At 36.3% G+C, this 22,548-nt stretch overlaps 1 protein-coding gene across 1 annotated transcript in view; it reads right to left on the bottom strand.

Moving 5' to 3' along the window:
* Nucleotides 1–6,272: 6,272 nt before the first annotated feature.
* The window catches only part of LOC117317147 (F-box only protein 9-like), a 33,974-nt gene continuing 17,698 nt past the window's right edge, over nt 6,273–22,548 (bottom strand). Inside the window, exons 11-14 of the mRNA XM_033871943.1 lie at nt 21,958–22,076; nt 14,987–15,103; nt 9,648–9,727; nt 6,273–8,171 (exon numbers count right to left, since the gene is read on the bottom strand). Of these exons, the coding sequence (XP_033727834.1) occupies nt 8,060–8,171; nt 9,648–9,727; nt 14,987–15,103; nt 21,958–22,076 (428 nt within the window). The 3' untranslated portion in view covers nt 6,273–8,059. The remainder of the gene's footprint in view (nt 8,172–9,647; nt 9,728–14,986; nt 15,104–21,957; nt 22,077–22,548) is intronic.

Raw genomic sequence — 22,548 nt, 5'->3', positions numbered from 1 at the left:
TGACTACTGGAGAGTCACTGTGACAACAGTAGTAACCATGCCTACTGGAGAGTCACCGTGGCAACAGTAGTAACCATGCCTACTGGAGAGTCATCGTGGCAACAGTAGTAACCATGATTACTGGAGTGTCACAGTGACAACAGTAGTAACCATGATTACTGGAGAGTCACTGTGACAACAGTAGTAACCATGACTACTGGAGAGTCACTGTGACAACAGTAGTAACCATGACTACTGGAGAGTCACTGTGACAACAGTAGTAACCATGACTACTGGAGTGTCACCGTGGCAACAGTAGTTACCATGACTACTGGAGAGTCACTGTGGCAACAGTAGTAACCATGATTACTGGAGTGTCACAGTGACAACAGTAGTTACCATGACTACTGGAGAGTCACCGTGGCAACAGTAGTAACCATGATTACTGGAGTGTCACAGTGACAACAGTAGTTACCATGACTACTGGAGTGTCACAGGGACAACAGTAGTAACCATGACTACTGGAGTGTCACAGTGACAACAGTAGTAACCATGACTACTGGAGAGCCACTCTGACAACAGTAGTAACCATGACTACTGGAGATTCAATGTGACAACAGTAGTTACCATGACTACTGGAGTGTCACTGTGACAACAGTAGTAACCATGACTACTGGAGAGTCACTGTGACAACAGTAGTTATCATGACTACTGGAGAGTCACTGTGACAACAGTAGTTACCATGACTACTGGAGAGTCACTGTGACAACAGTAGTTACCATGACTACTGGAGAGCCACTGTGACAACAGTAGTAACCATGATTACTGGAGAGTCACTGTGACAACAGTAGTAACAATGCCTACTGGAGAGTCACCGTGGCAACAGTAGTAACCATGCCTACTGGAGAGTCATCGTGACAACAGTAGTAACCATGCCTACTCGAGAGTCACTGTGACAACAGTAGTAACCATGACTACTGGACTGTCACTGTGACAACAGTAGTAACCATGACTACTGGAGAGTCACTGTGACAACAGTAGTAACCATGACTACTCGAGAGTCACTGTGACAACAGTAGTAACCATGACTACTGGAGAGTCACTGTGACAACAGTAGTAACCATGACTACTGGAGAGTCACTGTGAAAACAGTAGTAACCATGACTACTGGAGAGTCACCGTGGCAACAGTAGTAACCATGATTACTGGAGTGTCACAGTGACAACTGTAGTTACCATGACTACTGGAGAGTCACCGTGGCAACAGTAGTAACCATGATTACTGGAGTGTCACAGTGACAACAGTAGTTACCATGACTACTGGAGTGTCACAGGGACAACAGTAGTAACCATGACTACTGGAGTGTCACAGTGACAACAGTAGTAACCATGACTACTGGAGAGCCACTCTGACAACAGTAGTAACCATGACTACTGGAGATTCAATGTGACAACAGTAGTTACCATGACTACTGGAGTGTCACTGTGACAACAGTAGTAACCATGACTACTGGAGAGTCACTGTGACAACAGTAGTAACCATGACTACTGGAGAGTCACTGTGACAACAGTAGTTACCATGACTACTGGAGAGTCACTGTGACAACAGTAGTTACCATGACTACTGGAGAGCCACTGTGACAACAGTAGTAACCATGATTACTGGAGAGTCACTGTGACAACAGTAGTAACAATGCCTACTGGAGAGTCACCGTGGCAACAGTAGTAACCATGCCTACTGGAGAGTCATCGTGACAACAGTAGTAACCATGCCTACTCGAGAGTCACTGTGACAACAGTAGTAACCATGACTACTGGACTGTCACTGTGACAACAGTAGTAACCATGACTACTGGAGAGTCACTGTGACAACAGTAGTAACCATGACTACTCGAGAGTCACTGTGACAACAGTAGTAACCATGACTACTGGAGAGTCACTGTGACAACAGTAGTAACCATGACTACTGGAGAGTCACTGTGAAAACAGTAGTAACCATGATTACTGGAGAGTCACTGTGACAACAGTAGTAACCATGACTACTGGAGAGTCACTGTGACAACAGTAGTAACCATGACTACTGGAGAGTCACTGTGACAACAGTAGTAACCATGACTACTGGAGAGTCACTGTGACAACAGTAGTAACCATGACTACTGGAGAGTCACTGTGACAACAGTAGTAACCATGACTACTGGAGAGTCACTGTGACAACAGTAGTAACCATGACTACTGGAGAGTCACTGTGACAACAGTAGTAACCATGACTACTGGAGAGTCACTGTGACAACAGTAGTAACCATGCCTACTGGAGAGTCACCGTGGCAACAGTAGTAACCATGCCTACTGGAGAGTCATCGTGGCAACAGTAGTAACCATGATTACTGGAGTGTCACAGTGACAACAGTAGTAACCATGATTACTGGAGAGTCACTGTGACAACAGTAGTAACCATGACTACTGGAGAGTCACTGTGACAACAGTAGTAACCATGACTACTGGAGAGTCACTGTGACAACAGTAGTAACCATGACTACTGGAGTGTCACCGTGGCAACAGTAGTTACCATGACTACTGGAGAGTCACCGTGGCAACAGTAGTAACCATGATTACTGGAGTGTCACAGTGACAACAGTAGTTACCATGACTACTGGAGAGTCACCGTGGCAACAGTAGTAACCATGATTACTGGAGTGTCACTGTGACAACAGTAGTAACCATGACTACTGGAGAGTCACTGTGACAACAGTAGTTATCATGACTACTGGAGAGTCACTGTGACAACAGTAGTTACCATGACTACTGGAGAGTCACTGTGACAACAGTAGTTACCATGACTACTGGAGAGCCACTGTGACAACAGTAGTAACCATGATTACTGGAGAGTCACTGTGACAACAGTAGTAACAATGCCTACTGGAGAGTCACCGTGGCAACAGTAGTAACAATGCCTACTGGAGAGTCATCGTGACAACAGTAGTAACCATGCCTACTCGAGAGTCACTGTGACAACAGTAGTAACCATGACTACTGGACTGTCACTGTGACAACAGTAGTAACCATGACTACTGGACTGTCACTGTGACAACAGTAGTAACCATGACTACTGGAGAGTCACTGTGACAACAGTAGTAACCATGACTACTGGAGAGTCACTGTGACAACAGTAGTAACCATGACTACTGGAGAGTCACTGTGACAACAGTAGTCACCATGACTACTGGAGAGTCACTGTGACAACAGTAGTAACCATGACTACTTGAGAGTCACTGTGACAACAGTAGTTACCAAGACGACTACTGGAGAGTCACTGTGACAACAGTAGTGACCATGACTACTGGAGAGTCACCGTGACAACAGTAGTGACCATGAATACTGGAGAGTTACTGTGACAACAGTAGTAACCATGACTACTGGAGAGTCACTGTGACAACAGTAGTGACCATGACTACTGGAGAGTCACCGTGACAACAGTAGTGACCATGAATACTGGAGAGTTACTGTGACAACAGTAGTAACCATGACTACTGGAGAGTCACTGTGACAACAGTAGTAACCATGACTACTGGAGAGTCACTGTGACAACAGTAGTAACCATGACTACTTGTCAATGTGAACTACAATATATAATAAACGTTTAGGGCCATGCTACTGATAGTACCACAACAGTTGTAATCATACATGGTTACTTGAGTATCACTTCCAGGGCCATACTATACACAACAGTTGCAGACTATTTAAATGCCATAATTATACATTATAGTTGGACATAAAATATACAAAATAATCTTTACATAAATTAAAAGAAAAGTTACTGTTAATTTAAAATATTTACAAAATATTTATTAAATACAAAATACAAGTATTATTACTAATAAATGTAAAAACATGAAACAATGACAACATGAAAAATTTGTTTCCATGGTTTCTCCGACCTGAATAAAATATCCCAAGCCCATAGCTGATTTATTATCACAATGTCATACAAACACTTGTGATATCCATATTTGAATGTCAACATTATCCAATAAATATTGATAACAAAGGTTTATACAGGTTATAACCTGTGTGTGTACTGACACTATCGGGAGAATTGTAAACTTTATAATAACAAGACTTCTCCAGAACTCTTCCAAAACATCCGGAGTGTAGTCTATCTATCTATTTATGGAACAACCAGGTTCTGGCCTATCATTGATGTCAATGAGAACATAAAGTGATTTTGTGTTCAAATCTGAATCCATGTTGAATCCATATTGTCTGTTTTTAGTTGAGTTGTATCTTTCTGTTTACTCTCTGACATTTTATGGTTAACAAGGAATCTTTGGAAAATGCCTACTAAACATAATCTGTAGGAATTCATTATAATTGTAGTTATTTAATAAAATATGAGTTAAGGAGCTTTCCTAAATTTAAGGAACATTGGGTTTGATATGATTTCATTAAACAGCTAAGTTTGTCTATAAAATGAACATTTCCCAGGTCACATTTAACAGACAAAACAAAATATTTTAAATAATTGACATAAAAAAATTACTTAAGGGATATGATGATAAATAATCCTCAATTACACAATTATAAAAGTGAAAACAGAATTAATGTAGACGGTAACACACAAAATAAACCATTACCTGGTTGACAGTCTTAGATGAATTATCGGTACATAACCGGGGATGGAGGAGTTTAGCAGATTTTAATGCTTCATTATTTTGTTTTAAAAGTTATATCTATTTAAACCCTAACCACTTACAGAAGCTATAGAGAATATGGCACTTTATATTGACATAGAAAAACTTTTCACTTTCAACTCCTATCTACAAATATTTGAAAAAATGGAGATTTTGATTGTTCAAATGATAGGAGGGGGTTGAAGGAATTTTTTTTATTAGACTACCTCCTATGTCCCCCATTAACATTAATTATGGAATAGCCCGAACACTGTAACAGGATTTATACCCTCCTACAACACAAAGCACTACAGACAACAACTATAGAATGAAAATCAGTCATATACATATACTTTGACATTTGCCAAGTGAACATATAATAAAGTATAAATGATTACAAAACCATTCCAAAAATGTTTTGAAGAAGTAAACAATCACCAAATTACTGAAAAATAATAATATCTAATATGAAGGAAGGCCACAACACAGTTGTATATCAAAATAAAAATCAATTTTAAACAATATTTTATTTCTGCTTTAAGTTAGTAATTTGCAACGCATAAGTAAGAAAACAAAATATTTACATAACATTACCTGACAACATCTCTGAAGCATGCATGTTGCATATAACATCTTTTTAATCTTGGTGTCTTTTAGAGACTTAAAACGTTTAGTTAAACACGGAAATTTGAAAGACTCAAAAAGACTCGATTTGCAGTACCCGGTAATTCTCTTTGAACAAAGTTAATATGAAGCAAAAAATAATGTTAATCTTGCAAAAAACCTGGTGGACCTCTACTTAAAGGAGATATTTAACTGACTAAACTGTGTTACTAATTAACATGAGTTATCATTAACTCGTTTAGCTCTAATAAATTTGTTCTGTTTGAGGGTGTCAGACCGAAAAAAAGAATATATAAGTTTCTAATCAGTGTGAAGGTTCAAAAGTATTTAGGAATCTTGGCCTGTGTCATGTCACCAAGGTAACGCTAACAGATCTACGCGATACTAATAATTACAAGGAAATGTATGTTTTGTAATACAATAGTAACTTAAAGGGAAAATATTAAATTATGAAACATCACATGATAAACTCATTCATTATAATAAAATGAGGTGAAATATGGGAATGAATTCTAAATATAACAAAAAGAGCATTGTTAGTGATCCTTATAAATCTGTTTAAAGTTTCTATAAAGTCAGATTATTTTACTGCCTTGTAAAATCTGATTGTTGAAGAAAATGTCTTAAACAGTGCATAAAAAATGGATAATAACTAGATTTTTAAAAAAAAATCATATATGAAAGAAAATACATATTATTATCATGATTTTGAAATGCAACAAAAACTATGTGGACTTGCACATGCGTCTAAAACACAGCTTCACTGGGCTCGAGAGGATTCTCTTAGCTAAGAATAAATAAGACTTTTTTTTTTTTTTTTTTTTTTTACTAAATTCAAATTCTATTTAAAGGATTTAAACACATCAATGCACACATATAAAACAAAACAAAAAGTGACAATAATTAAAACATCAACAAAAATGCAGCAACAATTGTCAGATAAACACCTTTTATCAAATTGAATCCCGACTTTATCGTAACCTATACAAAAAAAAACAAAAAACAAGGAGACCTTTAAGTTTTATTATCATGTTGAATGACTCCATGTCAGATTTATTTAACAGCTGATATTGTTACAGCATAGATTATTATGCTGGTAGAGGTTTTACAGTTTGATATTTCCACAATCTCCTGGACCTGATAACAAAATCTCACATACTTCCTTATAGTTACTTTTGTAACATTCTAGAAATAGCCATTACAGGGTTTTCTTATTGGAAGACAATTTTAGGAATTTAAAAGGAGTTTTTCAGGAGGAAATTTTGTGATTTAGATTAGATTTCTAAATATGAATTTTTTAATTCATGAATGGCATTTGCTTGAAAATTGTCTTTGCTACATCCACTTTGTTGAGATCTCCATCCCACAATCTGTACACATAAAATATAAATATACCAACATGTCCCTGTGTAATCAGCTCACATTAAAAAAAATCTTTTTCTTACCACTGAGATAAGAAGCTGCCATAATCGCAAACAAAATACATGTAGGTTCTAGGTTCAGGAAAGGTTAATTGAATTATTTCATGTCAAAACTGTGCATAATTTATGGCAGCATATAATTATATAGTAGCCAATTATGTGAATGACTGACAAATTCTCAAGACGTAAATTAAGAAAAAAAAAACAATGAAACTAACATATAAAAAAAAAATTCTACACTCTAGTAAGTAGTCTAAATTCTATAGTCAAAACCAGATGTTTACACAATCTTTGTACAATGTACCGTCTTCATTTGAATATAAGTCAACATCAAAATTTAATTAATTAATGAAGCTGAATATTGTAGGTAGTGTTGTCTGCCTCGTCAATATCCATGTCACCATTGTTAACCTTGATTACTATATAACCACCGTTGATGAACAGTCCAGTACATTGACGAGGACGTGTCTATACCAAACCATACTACATGTTACACTTATTTTATAATTAATTCTAAAGTGTAACAACATCACACACAAATGTAAATCAATTATGTTACAATTTAGAATTAGTTATAGAATAAGTTTGGGTAATATGTTATATAAAAAGACTATTTACCTAGTAAGCAACACTTCTGTACATCTGTTCTGATGAGGTTGAAATTATATTATATAATATTACAATTTTACTTCTGAATGAAGTCAACTTTAATTGAGTATAGTGACATTCATGTAGAACTTACTTTATAGGACTTTGTGCAATTTATTTTGTTTAGATTTATTTCAGCTTAATTAAATCAACTAAATGTTCTGAGTTCATTCTTCTGGGTTTTATAATCCTATTCAGTATTTGGTTTCACAAACCACTATAATCCTTTCAGGAATATTATTAGAATCGGTTGATTATCATACTCAAATGAAAACTCTACATAATGTACAACAACACTTTTCTCTAAAAATCTTATTCCCTGAATTGTCACTAAACATAGAAAATGACTTTTATTGTGATTTTGACACTGAATCCACATGATAATTTATATTATATTTTTTACTGAATCATTAAGAATCTAATTATTTTAACAGTTTTTTTCATAAAATTTATGATAAAATTTTTATCATGATTTATTCGTTGAATTACCAAAATAATTCTCATAATCATATGATTTTTTTTTGTGAAATTATTAGCATGATTGTTATAATAATTCTTCAAAGTTTTCACAAGAATATGGGATTCTAGGTACAATTTATGAATTCTTCGTCATCACCCTGTCTTGATGAGGAACTGTCCATCAGGAAGTCTACACTGGCTGTCTACCAGATAAAATATTCTTCACCGAGTATCTCTGTCTTCATCTGTCGTAGAGTGTCGTCTAATTTTGGGGTTCAAACATGGAGCTGTAGCTTTTTACCCGGGAGAACAACAAAGGGGGGTAACTCTTGTTGTTTAACTCAAAATCAGACACGGTCTCCGATTCATTGATCCTAAAACATAAAAAAAAATACAAGTGTAATGTTCTGGGCACCTGGATAATGATACAAAGGGGGGTAACTCTAATGACTTAGGTGTCAATCTAGTAAATATGCCTGAAGTATTACATAACGTTACAGACACATCAAATAGCTCTATTTTGTGATAAAAGTGTAGTATCACAGGAAACATTTAAACATTCGTCTCTCTGTGATACAAGGTAAATGTATCCATCAACTAATTAAGGTTTCCTGTCCTTTTTTTCAATTAAAACACAAAATTTCTTGTTTTTACAGGATATTTATAGTCTATTGCAAATGTCCATTTGAAGTTTCAACAACATTTAGATACACAAGTAACGTTCATAAATAATGAGAATGATGGGTAAGGATAAAGTTGCCCGTAATAAAAACATATCTGGTCCCTACAAATCACATCAAACCAATTTACATGGTTACGTGATCCTGGTCCCTACAAATCACATCAAACCAATTTACATGGTTACGTGATCCTGGTCCCTACAAATCACATCAAACCAATTTACATGGTTACGTGATCCTGACTTTAAGAGATCAAGAAGACATCAAATTCAGTCAAATATTTTTAATATTCATGTACCTGTGACGTTTCATCAAAATCTCTCAGAAAGAACAACCCCGAGAGTGATAATAAAGAGTGTGGCAACCAAAGTCTATGATGACTTGACCTATCACACTGATACTGACGATGACTTGACCTATCACACTGATACTGACGATGACTTGACCTATCACACTGATATTGACGATGACTTGACCTATCACACCGATATTGACGACGACTTGACCTATCACACTGATATTGACGACGACTTGACCTATCACACTGATATTGACGATGACTTGACCTATCACACCGATATTGACGATGACTTGACCTATCACACTGATATTGACGATGACTTGACCTATCACACCGATATTGACGATGACTTGACCTATCACACCGATATTGACGATGACTTGACCTATCACACTGATATTGACGATGACTTGACCTATCACACTGATATTGACGATGACTTGACCTATCACACCGATATTGGCGATGACTTGACCTATCACGACGATGACTTGACCTATCACACTGATATTGACGATGACTTGACCTATCACACTGATATTGACGATGACTTGACCTATCACACTGATATTGACGATGACTTGACCTATCACACTGATATTGACGATGACTTGACCTATCACACTGATATTGACAATGACTTGACCTATCACACCGATATTGACGATGACTTGACCTATCACACTGATATTGACGATGACCTGACCTATCACACTGATATTGACAATGACTTGACCTATCACACCGATATTGATGATGACTTGACCTATCACACTGATATTGACGATGACTTGACCTATCACACTGATATTGATGCTTAACTATATAAAGGTACTGTGTATATGAATGGAAACAACAACCAGTCTTACTTGTATCTGATGTGTACCGAGTACTGCAGCCAGTTCAGTCGAGAGTGTTTGCGTTTTCCTGCATTGGAGATCTCAAACTCCTAATAAAACAAAATGTAATAAAAAAAAGTACACTTAGAATAATATTCAACTGAAGTGACGAATAACAGTCAAAACTTGTTATCTCCAACACTGACAACTCAATCTGATTAACTCAAAGTAAACGTGACTCAGATGTCAGTTATGATGGTGAACATTCTATCTAAGATAAACCTATTTACCTCCAATACTGACAACTCAATCTGATTAACTCAAAGTAAACGTGACTCAGATGTCAGTTATGATGGTGAACATTCTATCTAAGATAAACCTATTTACCTCCAACACTGACAACTCAATCTGATTAACTCAAAGTAAACCTTCAGATGTCAGTTATGATGGTGAACATTCTATCTAAGATATACCTGTTTATCTGAAATACACTGGATATCAAAGTTTTTTTCATGGCCTACTAAATTCATGATAACAAGGGTCTACTGTTAAAACAAATTATTTCCATAAATCTTCACATCAATATCTTACATATTTTCTGTAATGAGTCTGAAAATGATTGAAATTCCATTCATGACATTTTATACATATTGTACTGTATATATATTTTCTTTGGATTTTGTGATACCTCAGCTTTTGTTTTATCAATATATAACAACCATCAGGTGGTTGGTTACACACCGGTAACATACTAGCCTTTCTAGCCTGTTACCTAGGTATATACAATGTATATGGACTCGCATGCCCAACCACGTCGGTTTTCCCACGGGTACCAAAGTAATGAAGACCCATCGTACTTCCATCCACGTCGGTTTTCCCCTGGGTACCAAAGTAATGAAGACCCCTCGTACTTACATCTCGACCACGTGGGTTTTCCCACGGGTACCAAAGTAATGAAGACCCATCGTACTTCCATTCGGACCACGTGGGGTTTCCCACGGGTACCAAAGTAATAAAGACCCCTCGTACTTCTGTCCCGACCATGTGGGTTTTCCCATGGGTATCAAAGTAATGAAGACCCATCGTACTTCCATCCAAACCACGTGGGTTTTCCCACGGGTACCAAAGTAATAAAGACCCCTCGTACTTCCATCCCAACCATGTGGGGTTTCCCACGGGTACCAAAGTAATAAAGACCCCTCGTACTTCAATCCCAACCATGTGGGGTTTCCCACGGGTACCAAAGTAATAAAGACCCTCGTACTTCCATCCCGACCATGTGGGTTTTCCCACGGGTACCAAAGTAATAAAGACCCATCGTACTTCCATCCCGACCATGTGGGTTTTCCCATGGGTACCAAAGTAATAAAGACCCATCGTACTTCCATCCCAACCACGTGGGTTTTCCCACGGGTACCAAAGTAATAAAGACCCCTCGTACTTCCATTCCGACCATGTGGGTTTTCCCACGGGTACCAAAGTAATAAAGACCCCTCGTACTTCCATTCCGACCACGTGGGTTTTCCCACGGGTACCAAAGTAATAAAGACCCATTGTACTTCCATCCCAACCACGTGGGTTTTCCCACGGGTACCAAAGTAATAAAGACCCATTGTACTTCCATCCCGACCACGTGGGTTTTCCCACGGGTACCAAAGTAATAAAGACCCATTGTACTTCCATCCCAACCACGTGGGTTTTCCCACGGGTACCAAAGTAATTAAGACCCCTCGTACCTCCATTCCGACCACGTGGGTTTTCCCCTGGGTATCAAAGTAATGAAGACCCATCGTACCTCCATTCCGACCACGTGGGTTTTCCCCTGGGTATCAAAGTAATGAAGACCCATCGTACCTCCATTCCGACCACGTGGGTTTTCCCCTGGGTATCAAAGTAATGAAGACCCATCGTACCTCCATTCCGACCACGTGGGTTTTCCCCTGGGTATCACAGTAATTAAGACCCATCGTACATCCATCTCGAACACGTGGGGTTTCCCACGGGTATCAAAGTAATAAAGACCCATCGTACTTCCATTCCGACCACGTGGGTTTTCCCCCGGGTACCAAAGTAATAAAGACCCCTCGTACTTCCATCTCGACCACGTGGGTTTTCCCACGGGTATCAAAGTAATAAAGACCCATCGTACTTCCATTCCGACCACGTGGGTTTTCCCCCGGGTACCAAAGTAATAAAGACCCCTCGCACTTCCATCCCGACCACGTGGGTTTTCCCACAGGTACCAAAGTAATAAAGACCCCTCGTACTTCCATTCCGACCACGTGGGTTTACCCACGGGTACCACAGTAATAAAGACCCCTCGTACTTCCATCCCAACCATGTGGGTTTTCCCACGGGTACCAAAGTAATAAAGACCCCTCGTACTTCAATCCCAACCATGTGGGGTTTCCCACGGGTACCAAAGTAATAAAGACCCTCGTACTTCCATCCCGACCATGTGGGTTTTCCCACGGGTACCAAAGTAATAAAGACCCATCGTACTTCCATCCCGACCATGTGGGTTTTCCCATGGGTACCAAAGTAATAAAGACCCATCGTACTTCCATCCCAACCACGTGGGTTTTCCCACGGGTACCAAAGTAATAAAGACCCCTCGTACTTCCATTCCGACCACGTGGGTTTTCCCACGGGTACCAAAGTAATAAAGACCCCTCGTACTTCCATTCCGACCATGTGGGTTTTCCCACGGGTACCAAAGTAATAAAGACCCCTCGTACTTCCATTCCGACCACGTGGGTTTTCCCACGGGTACCAAAGTAATAAAGACCCATTGTACTTCCATCCCAACCACGTGGGTTTTCCCACGGGTACCAAAGTAATAAAGACCCATTGTACTTCCATCCCGACCACGTGGGTTTTCCCACGGGTACCAAAGTAATAAAGACCCATTGTACTTCCATCCCAACCACGTGGGTTTTCCCACGGGTACCAAAGTAATAAAGACCCATTGTACTTCCATCCCGACCACGTGGGTTTTCCCACGGGTACCAAAGTAATAAAGACCCATTGTACTTCCATTCCGACCACGTGGGTTTTCCCACGGGTACCAAAGTAATAAAGACCCCTCGTACTTCCATTCCGACCACGTGGGTTTTCCCACGGGTACCAAAGTAATAAAGACCCCTCGTACTTCCATTCCGACCATGTGGGGTTTCCCCCGGGTACCAAAGTAATGAAGACCCATCGTACTTCCATCCCAACCACGTGGGTTTACCAAAGTAATAAAGACCCCTCGTACTTCCATCCCGACCATGTGGGTTTTCCCCCAGGTACCAAAGTAATGAAGACCCATCGTACTTCCATCCCGACCACGTGGGTTTTCCCCTGGGTATCACAGTAATAAAGACCCCTCGTACTTCCATCCCAACCACGTGGGTTTTCCCATGGGTATCACAGTAATAAAGACCCATCGTACTTCCATCTCGACCACGTGGGGTTTCCCATGGGTACCAAAGTAATAAAGACCCCTTGTACATCCCAACCACGTGGGTTTTCCCACGGGTACCAAAGTAATAAAGACCCATCGTACTTCCATTCCGACCACGTGGGTTTTCCCACGGGTACCAAAGTAATAAAGACCCATCGTACTTCCATCCCGACCACGTGGGGTTTCCCATGGGTACCAAAGTAATAAAGACCCATCGTACTTCCATCCCGACCACGTGGGGTTTCCCATGGGTACCAAAGTAATAAAGACCCCTCGTACTTCCATCCCGACCACCAATAGTAGAGTGATTAATATAAGTTGTAAAATAAAGATTATATTTACATCAATACCAACATATCAAGATACAGTTAAATTTAAAACTATATTTACAAGATTCCATCAGCTGTCAAATTGTGAAGACACATTCTGATGCCAAAATCAGGCAGTTTGTCGGCTTTCAGATGCTTTAAATTTGTGTTTAAGATAAATAAGTTTCTAATATCTTATACCAAAGTAATGAACCTCATTCTGAATATGTCCGAACACACATCAAGACGGAGATCGTGTCAGGTTTTAGGGACCTAGATTTGTATGGCAGGTGTCGTCATGACCTAGATTTGTATGGCAGGTGTTGTCATGACCTAGATCTGTATGGCAGGTGTCGTCGTGACCTAGACTTGTATGGCAGGTGTCGTCGTGACCTAGACTTGTATTTCAGGATTCTTCATGCAAATCAATATTTTTGATTAAATTTTGGCCTGGTTTATAGATTTTGAGTTATTGTTTAGTTATTATGTCGGTTGTATTATAAACCCTTTCTATGTTATTTTGGCCTGGTTTACAGATTTTGAGTTACTGTTTATTATATGGGTTGTATTATAAACCCTTTCTATGTTATTTTGGCCTGGTTTACAGATTTTGAGTTATTGTTTAGTTAATATGTGGGTTGTATTATAAACCCTTTCTATGTTATTTTGGCCTGGTTTATAGATTTTGAGTTATTGTTATTATGTGGGTTGTATTATAAACCCTTTCTATGTTATTTTGGCCTGGTTTATAGATTTTGAGTTACTGTTTAGTTAATATGTGGGTTGTATTATAAACCCTTTCTATGTTATTTTGGCCTGGTTTACAGATTTTGAGTTACTGTTTATTATATGGGTTGTATTATAAACCCTTTCTATGTTATTTTGGCCTGGTTAATAGATTTTGAGTTACTGTTTTTATATGGGTTGTAGTATAAACCCTTTCTATGTTATTTTGGCCTGGTTTACAGATTTTGAGTTACTGTTTATTATATGGGTTGTATTATAAACCCTTTCTATGTTATTTTGGCCTGGTTTACAGATTTTGAGTTATTGTTTAGTTATTACGTGGGTTGTATTATCAACCCTTTCTATGTTATTTTGGCCTGGTTTACAGATTTTGAGTTATTGTTTAGTTATTATATGGGTTGTATTATAAACCCTTTCTATGTTATTTTGGCCTGGTTTACAGACTTTGAGTTATTGTTTAGTTATTATATGGGTTGTATTATAAACTCTTTTTGTGTTATTTTGGCCTGGTTTATAGATTTTGAGTTACTGTTAATATGTGGGTTGTATTATAAAACCCTTTCTATGTTATTTTGGCCTGGTTTATAGATTTTGAGTTACTGTTAATATGTGGGTTGTATTATAAACCCTTTCTATGTTATTTTGGCCTGGTTTATAGATTTTGAGTTATTTTTATTATGTGGGTTGTATTATAAACCCTTTCTATATTATTTTGGCCTGGTTTACAGATTTTGAGTTACTGTTTATTATATGGGTTGTATTATAAACCCTTTCTATGTTATTTTGGCCTGGTATAGATTTTGAGTTATTGTTATTATGTCGGTTGTATGATGAATTCTATGTTGTGGAAGGAATGTCTGACATACCACATGGTAAGTCTGTTCATTGCTGTGCATGTTTCTCATCTGCTCGCGGTGCCTGGGATGTTTAAGGTAAGCACTGCTATCCTTGCCTGTTTTCACTCGTTTCAGTACTCCGGTTACCTACAGTTGTAATCAAACAAACACTGAGGATGCAACACAAATATATGGAATGTAAAAATATTAATAACTAAAACAATCAAAAACAAGTCAACACGTAATTATATGTCTCCACTTCTACATACCATTTAGATAAAGTCAACACGTAATTATATGTCTCCCTCACTTCTACATACCATTTAGATAAAGTCAACACGTAATTATATGTCTCCCTCACTTCTACATACCATTTAGATAAAGTCAACATGTAATTATATGTCTCCCTCACTTCTACATACCATTTAGATAAAGTCAACATGTAATTATATGTCTCCCTCACTTCTACATACCATTTAGATAAAGTCAACATGTAATTATATGTCTCCCTCACTTCTACATACCATTTAGATAAAGTCAACACGTAATTATATGTCTCCCTCACTTCTACATACCATTTAGATAAAGTCAACACGTAATTATATGTCTCCCTCACTTCTACATACCATTTAGATAAAGTCAACACGTAATTATATGTCTCCCTCACTTCTACATACCATTTAGATAAAGTCAACACGTAATTATATGTCTCCCTCACTTCTACATACCATTTAGATAAAGTCAACATGTAATTATATGTCTCCCTCACTTCTACATACCATTTAGATAAAGTCAACACGTAATTATATGTCTCCCTCACTTCTACATACCATTTAGATAAAGTCAACATGTAATTATATGTCTCCCTCACTTCTACATACCATTTAGATAAAGTCAACACTTAATTATATGTCTCCACTTCTACATACCATTTAGATAAAGTCAACATGTAATTATATGTCTCCCACTTCTACATACCATTTAGATAAAGTCAACACGTAATTATATGTCTCCCTCACTTCTACATACCATTTAGATAAAGTCAACATGTAATTATATGTCTCCCTCACTTCTACATACCATTTAGATAAAGTCAACACGTAATTATATGTCTCCACTTCTACATACCATTTAGATAAAGTCAACACGTAATTATATGTCTCCACTTCTACATACCATTTAGATAAAGTCAACATGTAATTATATGTCTCCCTCACTTCTACATACCATTTAGATAAAGTCAACACGTAATTATATGTCTCCCTCACTTCTACATACCATTTAGATAAAGTCAACACGTAATTATATGTCTCCCTCACTTCTACATACCATTTAGATAAAGTCAACATGTAATTATATGTCTCCTCACTTCTACATACCATTTAGATAAAGTCAACACGTAATTATATGTCTCCCTCACTTCTACATACCATTTAGATAAAGTCAACACGTAATTATATGTCTCCCTCACTTCTACATACCATTTAGATAAAGTCAACACGTAATTATATGTCTCCCTCACTTCTACATACCATTTAGATAAAGTCAACACGTAATTATATGTCTCCTCTTCTACATACCATTTAGATAAAGTCAACACGTAATTATATGTCTCCCTCACTTCTACATACCATTTAGATAAAGTCAACATGTAATTATATGTCTCTCACTTCTACATACCATTTAGATAAAGTCAACACGTAATTATATGTCTCCCTCACTTCTACATACCATTTAGATAAAGTCAACATGTAATTATATGTCTCCCTCACTTCTACATACCATTTAGATAAAGTCAACACGTAATTATATGTCTCCCTCACTTCTACATACCATTTAGATAAAGTCAACATGTAATTATATGTCTCCCACTTCTACATACCATTTAGATAAAGTCAACACGTAATTATATGTCTCCCTCACTTCTACATACCATTTAGATAAAGTCAACACGTAATTATATGTCTCCCTCACTTCTACATACCATTTAGATAAAGTCAACACGTAATTATATGTCTCCCTCACTTCTACATACCATTTAGATAAAGTCAACATGTAATTATATGTCTCCCTCACTTCTACATACCATTTAGATAAAGTCAACACGTAATTATATGTCTCCACTTCTACATACCATTTAGATAAAGTCAACACGTAATTATATGTCTCCCTCACTTCTACATACCATTTAGATAAAGTCAACACGTAATTATATGTCTCCCTCACTTCTACATACCATTTAGATAAAGTCAACACGTAATTATATGTCTCCCTCACTTCTACATACCATTTAGATAAAGTCAACACGTAATTATATGTCTCCCACTTCTACATACCATTTAGATAAAGTCAACACGTAATTATATGTCTCCACTTCTACATACCATTTAGATAAAGTCAACACGTAATTATATGTCTCCCTCACTTCTACATACCATTTAGATAAAGTCAACACGTAATTATATGTCTCCACTTCTACATACCATTTAGATAAAGTCAACATGTAATTATATGTCTCCCTCACTTCTACATACCATTTAGATAAAGTCAACACGTAATTATATGTCTCCCTCACTTCTACATACCATTTAGATAAAGTCAACATGTAATTATATGTCTCCTCACTTCTACATACCATTTAGATAAAGTCAACATGTAATTATATGTCTCCCTCACTTCTACATACCATTTAGATAAAGTCAACACGTAATTATATGTCTCCCTCACTTCTACATACCATTTAGATAAAGTCAACACGTAATTATATGTCTCCCTCACTTCTACATACCATTTAGATAAAGTCAACACGTAATTATATGTCTCCTCACTTCTACATACCATTTAGATAAAGTCAACATGTAATTATATGTCTCCCTCACTTCTACATACCATTTAGATAAAGTCAACACGTAATTATATGTCTCCACTTCTACATACCATTTAGATAAAGTCAACATGTAATTATGTCTCCCTCACTTCTACATACCATTTAGATAAAGTCAACATGTAATTATATGTCTCCCTCACTTCTACATACCATTTAGATAAAGTCAACATGTAATTATATGTCTCCACTTCTACATACCATTTAGATAAAGTCAACACGTAATTATATGTCTCCCTCACTTCTACATACCATTTAGATAAAGTCAACACGTAATTATGTTTCCCTCACTTCTACATACCATTTAGATAAAGTCAACATGTAATTATATGTCTCCACTTCTACATACCATTTAGATAAAGTCAACACGTAATTATATGTCTCCACTTCTACATACCATTTAGATAAAGTCAACACGTAATTATATGTCTCCCTCACTTCTACATACCATTTAGATAAAGTCAACACGTAATTATATGTCTCCCTCACTTCTACATACCATTTAGATAAAGTCAACATGTAATTATATGTCTCCCTCACTTCTACATACCATTTAGATAAAGTCAACATGTAATTATATGTCTCCCTCACTTCTACATACCATTTAGATAAAGTCAACACGTAATTATATGTCTCCACTTCTACATACCATTTAGATAAAGTCAACACGTAATTATATGTCTCCCTCACTTCTACATACCATTTAGATAAAGTCAACATGTAATTATATGTCTCCCTCACTTCTACATACCATTTAGATAAAGTCAACATGTAATTATATGTCTCCTCACTTCTACATACCATTTAGATAAAGTCAACACGTAATTATATGTCTCCCTCACTTCTACATACCATTTAGATAAAGTCAACACGTAATTATATGTCTCCACTTCTACATACCATTTAGATAAAGTCAACACGTAATTATATGTCTCCCTCACTTCTACATACCATTTAGATAAAGTCAACACGTAATTATATGTCTCCACTTCTACATACCATTTAGATAAAGTCAACATGTAATTATATGTCTCCCTCACTTCTACATACCATTTAGATAAAGTCAACACGTAATTATATGTCTCCACTTCTACATACCATTTAGATAAAGTCAACACGTAATTATATGTCTCCCTCACTTCTACATACCATTTAGATAAAGTCAACACGTAATTATATGTCTCCACTTCTACATACCATTTAGATAAAGTCAACACGTAATTATATGTCTCCCTCACTTCTACATACCATTTAGATAAAGTCAACACGTAATTATATGTCTCCCTCACTTCTACATACCATTTAGATAAAGTCAACACGTAATTATATGTCTCCCTCACTTCTACATACCATTTAGATAAAGTCAACATGTAATTATATGTCTCCACTTCTACATACCATTTAGATAAAGTCAACACGTAATTATATGTCTCCCTCACTTCTACATACCATTTAGATAAAGTCAACATGTAATTATATGTCTCCACTTCTACATACCATTTAGATAAAGTCAACACGTAATTATATGTCTCCCTCACTTCTACATACCATTTAGATAAAGTCAACACGTAATTATATGTCTCCCTCACTTCTACATACCATTTAGATAAAGTCAACACGTAATTATATGTCTCCACTTCTACATACCATTTAGATAAAGTCAACATGTAATTATATGTCTCCCTCACTTCTACATACCATTTAGATAAAGTCAACACGTAATTATATGTCTCCCCTCACTTCTACATACCATTTAGATAAAGTCAACACGTAATTATATGTCTCCCTCACTTCTACATACCATTTAGATAAAGTCAACATGTAATTATATGTCTCCACTTCTACATACCATTTAGATAAAGTCAACACGTAATTATATGTCTCCCTCACTTCTACATACCATTTAGATAAAGTCAACACGTAATTATATGTCTCCCTCACTTCTACATACCATTTAGATAAAGTCAACATGTAATTATATGTCTCCACTTCTACATACCATTTAGATAAAGTCAACACGTAATTATATGTCTCCCTCACTTCTACATACCATTTAGATAAAGTCAACATGTAATTATATGTCTCCCTCACTTCTACATACCATTTAGATAAAGTCAACACGTAATTATATGTCTCCACTTCTACATACCATTTAGATAAAGTCAACACGTAATTATATGTCTCCCTCACTTCTACATACCATTTAGATAAAGTCAACATGTAATTATATGTCTCCACTTCTACATACCATTTAGATAAAGTCAACACGTAATTATATGTCTCCACTTCTACATACCATTTAGATAAAGTCAACATGTAATTATATGTCTCCCTCACTTCTACATACCATTTAGATAAAGTCAACACGTAATTATATGTCTCCCTCACTTCTACATACCATTTAGATAAAGTCAACATGTAATTATATGTCTCCCTCACTTCTATATACCATTTAGATAAAGTCAACACTTAATTATATGTCTCCACTTCTACATACCATTTAGATAAAGTCAACACGTAATTATATGTCTCCCTCACTTCTACATACCATTTAGATAAAGTCAACACGTAATTATATGTCTCCCTCACTTCTACATACCATTTAGATAAAGTCAACATGTAATTATATGTCTCCCTCACTTCTACATACCATTTAGATAAAGTCAACACGTAATTATATGTCTCCCTCACTTCTACATACCATTTAGATAAAGTCAACATGTAATTATATGTCTCCCCCACTTCTACATACCATTTAGATAAAGTCAACATGTAATTATATGTCTCCCCCACTTCTACATACCATTTAGATAAAGTCAACATGTAATTATATGTCTCCACTTCTACATACCATTTAGATAAAGTCAACACGTAATTATATGTCTCCCTCACTTCTACATACCATTTAGATAAAGTCAACACGTAATTATGTCTCCCTCACTTCTACATACCATTTAGATAAAGTCAACATGTAATTATATGTCTCCACTTCTACATACCATTTAGATAAAGTCAACACGTAATTATATGTCTCCCTCACTTCTACATACCATTTAGATAAAGTCAACATGTAATTATATGTCTCCACTTCTACATACCATTTAGATAAAGTCAACACGTAATTATATGTCTCCCTCACTTCTACATACCATTTAGATAAAGTCAACACGTAATTATATGTCTCCCTCACTTCTACATACCATTTAGATAAAGTCAACACGTAATTATATGTCTCCACTTCTACATACCATTTAGATAAAGTCAACATGTAATTATATGTCTCCCTCACTTCTACATACCATTTAGATAAAGTCAACACGTAATTATATGTCTCCCTCACTTCTACATACCATTTAGATAAAGTCAACACGTAATTATATGTCTCCCTCACTTCTACATACCATTTAGATAAAGTCAACATGTAATTATATGTCTCCACTTCTACATACCATTTAGATAAAGTCAACACGTAATTATATGTCTCCCTCACTTCTACATACCATTTAGATAAAGTCAACACGTAATTATATGTCTCCCTCACTTCTACATACCATTTAGATAAAGTCAACATGTAATTATATGTCTCCACTTCTACATACCATTTAGATAAAGTCAACACGTAATTATACATATGTATGTCTCCCTCACTTCTACATACCATTTAGATAAAGTCAACATGTAATTATATGTCTCCCTCACTTCTACATACCATTTAGATAAAGTCAACATGTAATTATATGTCTCCCTCACTTCTACATACCATTTAGATAAAGTCAACACGTAATTATATGTCTCCCTCACTTCTACATACCATTTAGATAAAGTCAACACGTAATTATGTTTCCCTCACTTCTACATACCATTTAGATAAAGTCAACATGTAATTATATGTCTCCACTTCTACATACCATTTAGATAAAGTCAACACTTAATTATATGTCTCCCTCACTTCTACATACCATTTAGATAAAGTCAACACGTAATTATATGTCTCCACTTCTACATACCATTTAGATAAAGTCAACATGTAATTATATGTCTCCCTCACTTCTACATACCATTTAGATAAAGTCAACACGTAATTATATGTATAATTAAATGACATTATCACACCTACCCTGTCCCCCAGGAGTCGGTAGTAGCCTCTCAGGAGTCCCTGTTCTCTGGCCTGTTTAGACCTTAGTTTGGCCAGCATTACCATTGGTTCATCAGAACTTGTATGCATCAGCATCACACCTGTTAATTAAATATAATATCTGTCATCACACCTGTTAATTAAACATAATATCACTGTCATCACACCTGTTAATTAAATATAATATCTCTGTCATCACACCTGTTAATTAAACATAATATCTCTGTCATCACACCTGTTAATTAAACATAATATCTCTGTCATCACACCTGTTAATTAAATATAATATCTCTGTCATCACACCTATTAATTAAACATAATACCTCTGTTTTTCATCACGACATATAAGTGAGAAATCATGAAAAGAGCATTTTCAAAAGAAGATCAATGATGTCAGATAAATTATTTGATGTTGGTATTACATGTAATACATTCAAAACCCAGTATTACAACACATACATAGGAGAAAGACATATAGAATGCTTTACTGCTGTTCATCAAGTTTGTGAGACTATCAATCACCTATAACTACAATAGCTAGCTAGCACCCCCACCCACCTATAATTACAATAG

The sequence above is a fragment of the Pecten maximus genome, chromosome 18 (assembly GCF_902652985.1).
Source record: "Pecten maximus chromosome 18, xPecMax1.1, whole genome shotgun sequence".
NCBI lineage: Eukaryota > Metazoa > Mollusca > Bivalvia > Pectinida > Pectinidae > Pecten > Pecten maximus.
Note: the sequence above shows the minus strand (reverse complement) of the source record. Positions and strands in the feature narration are given on the sequence as shown.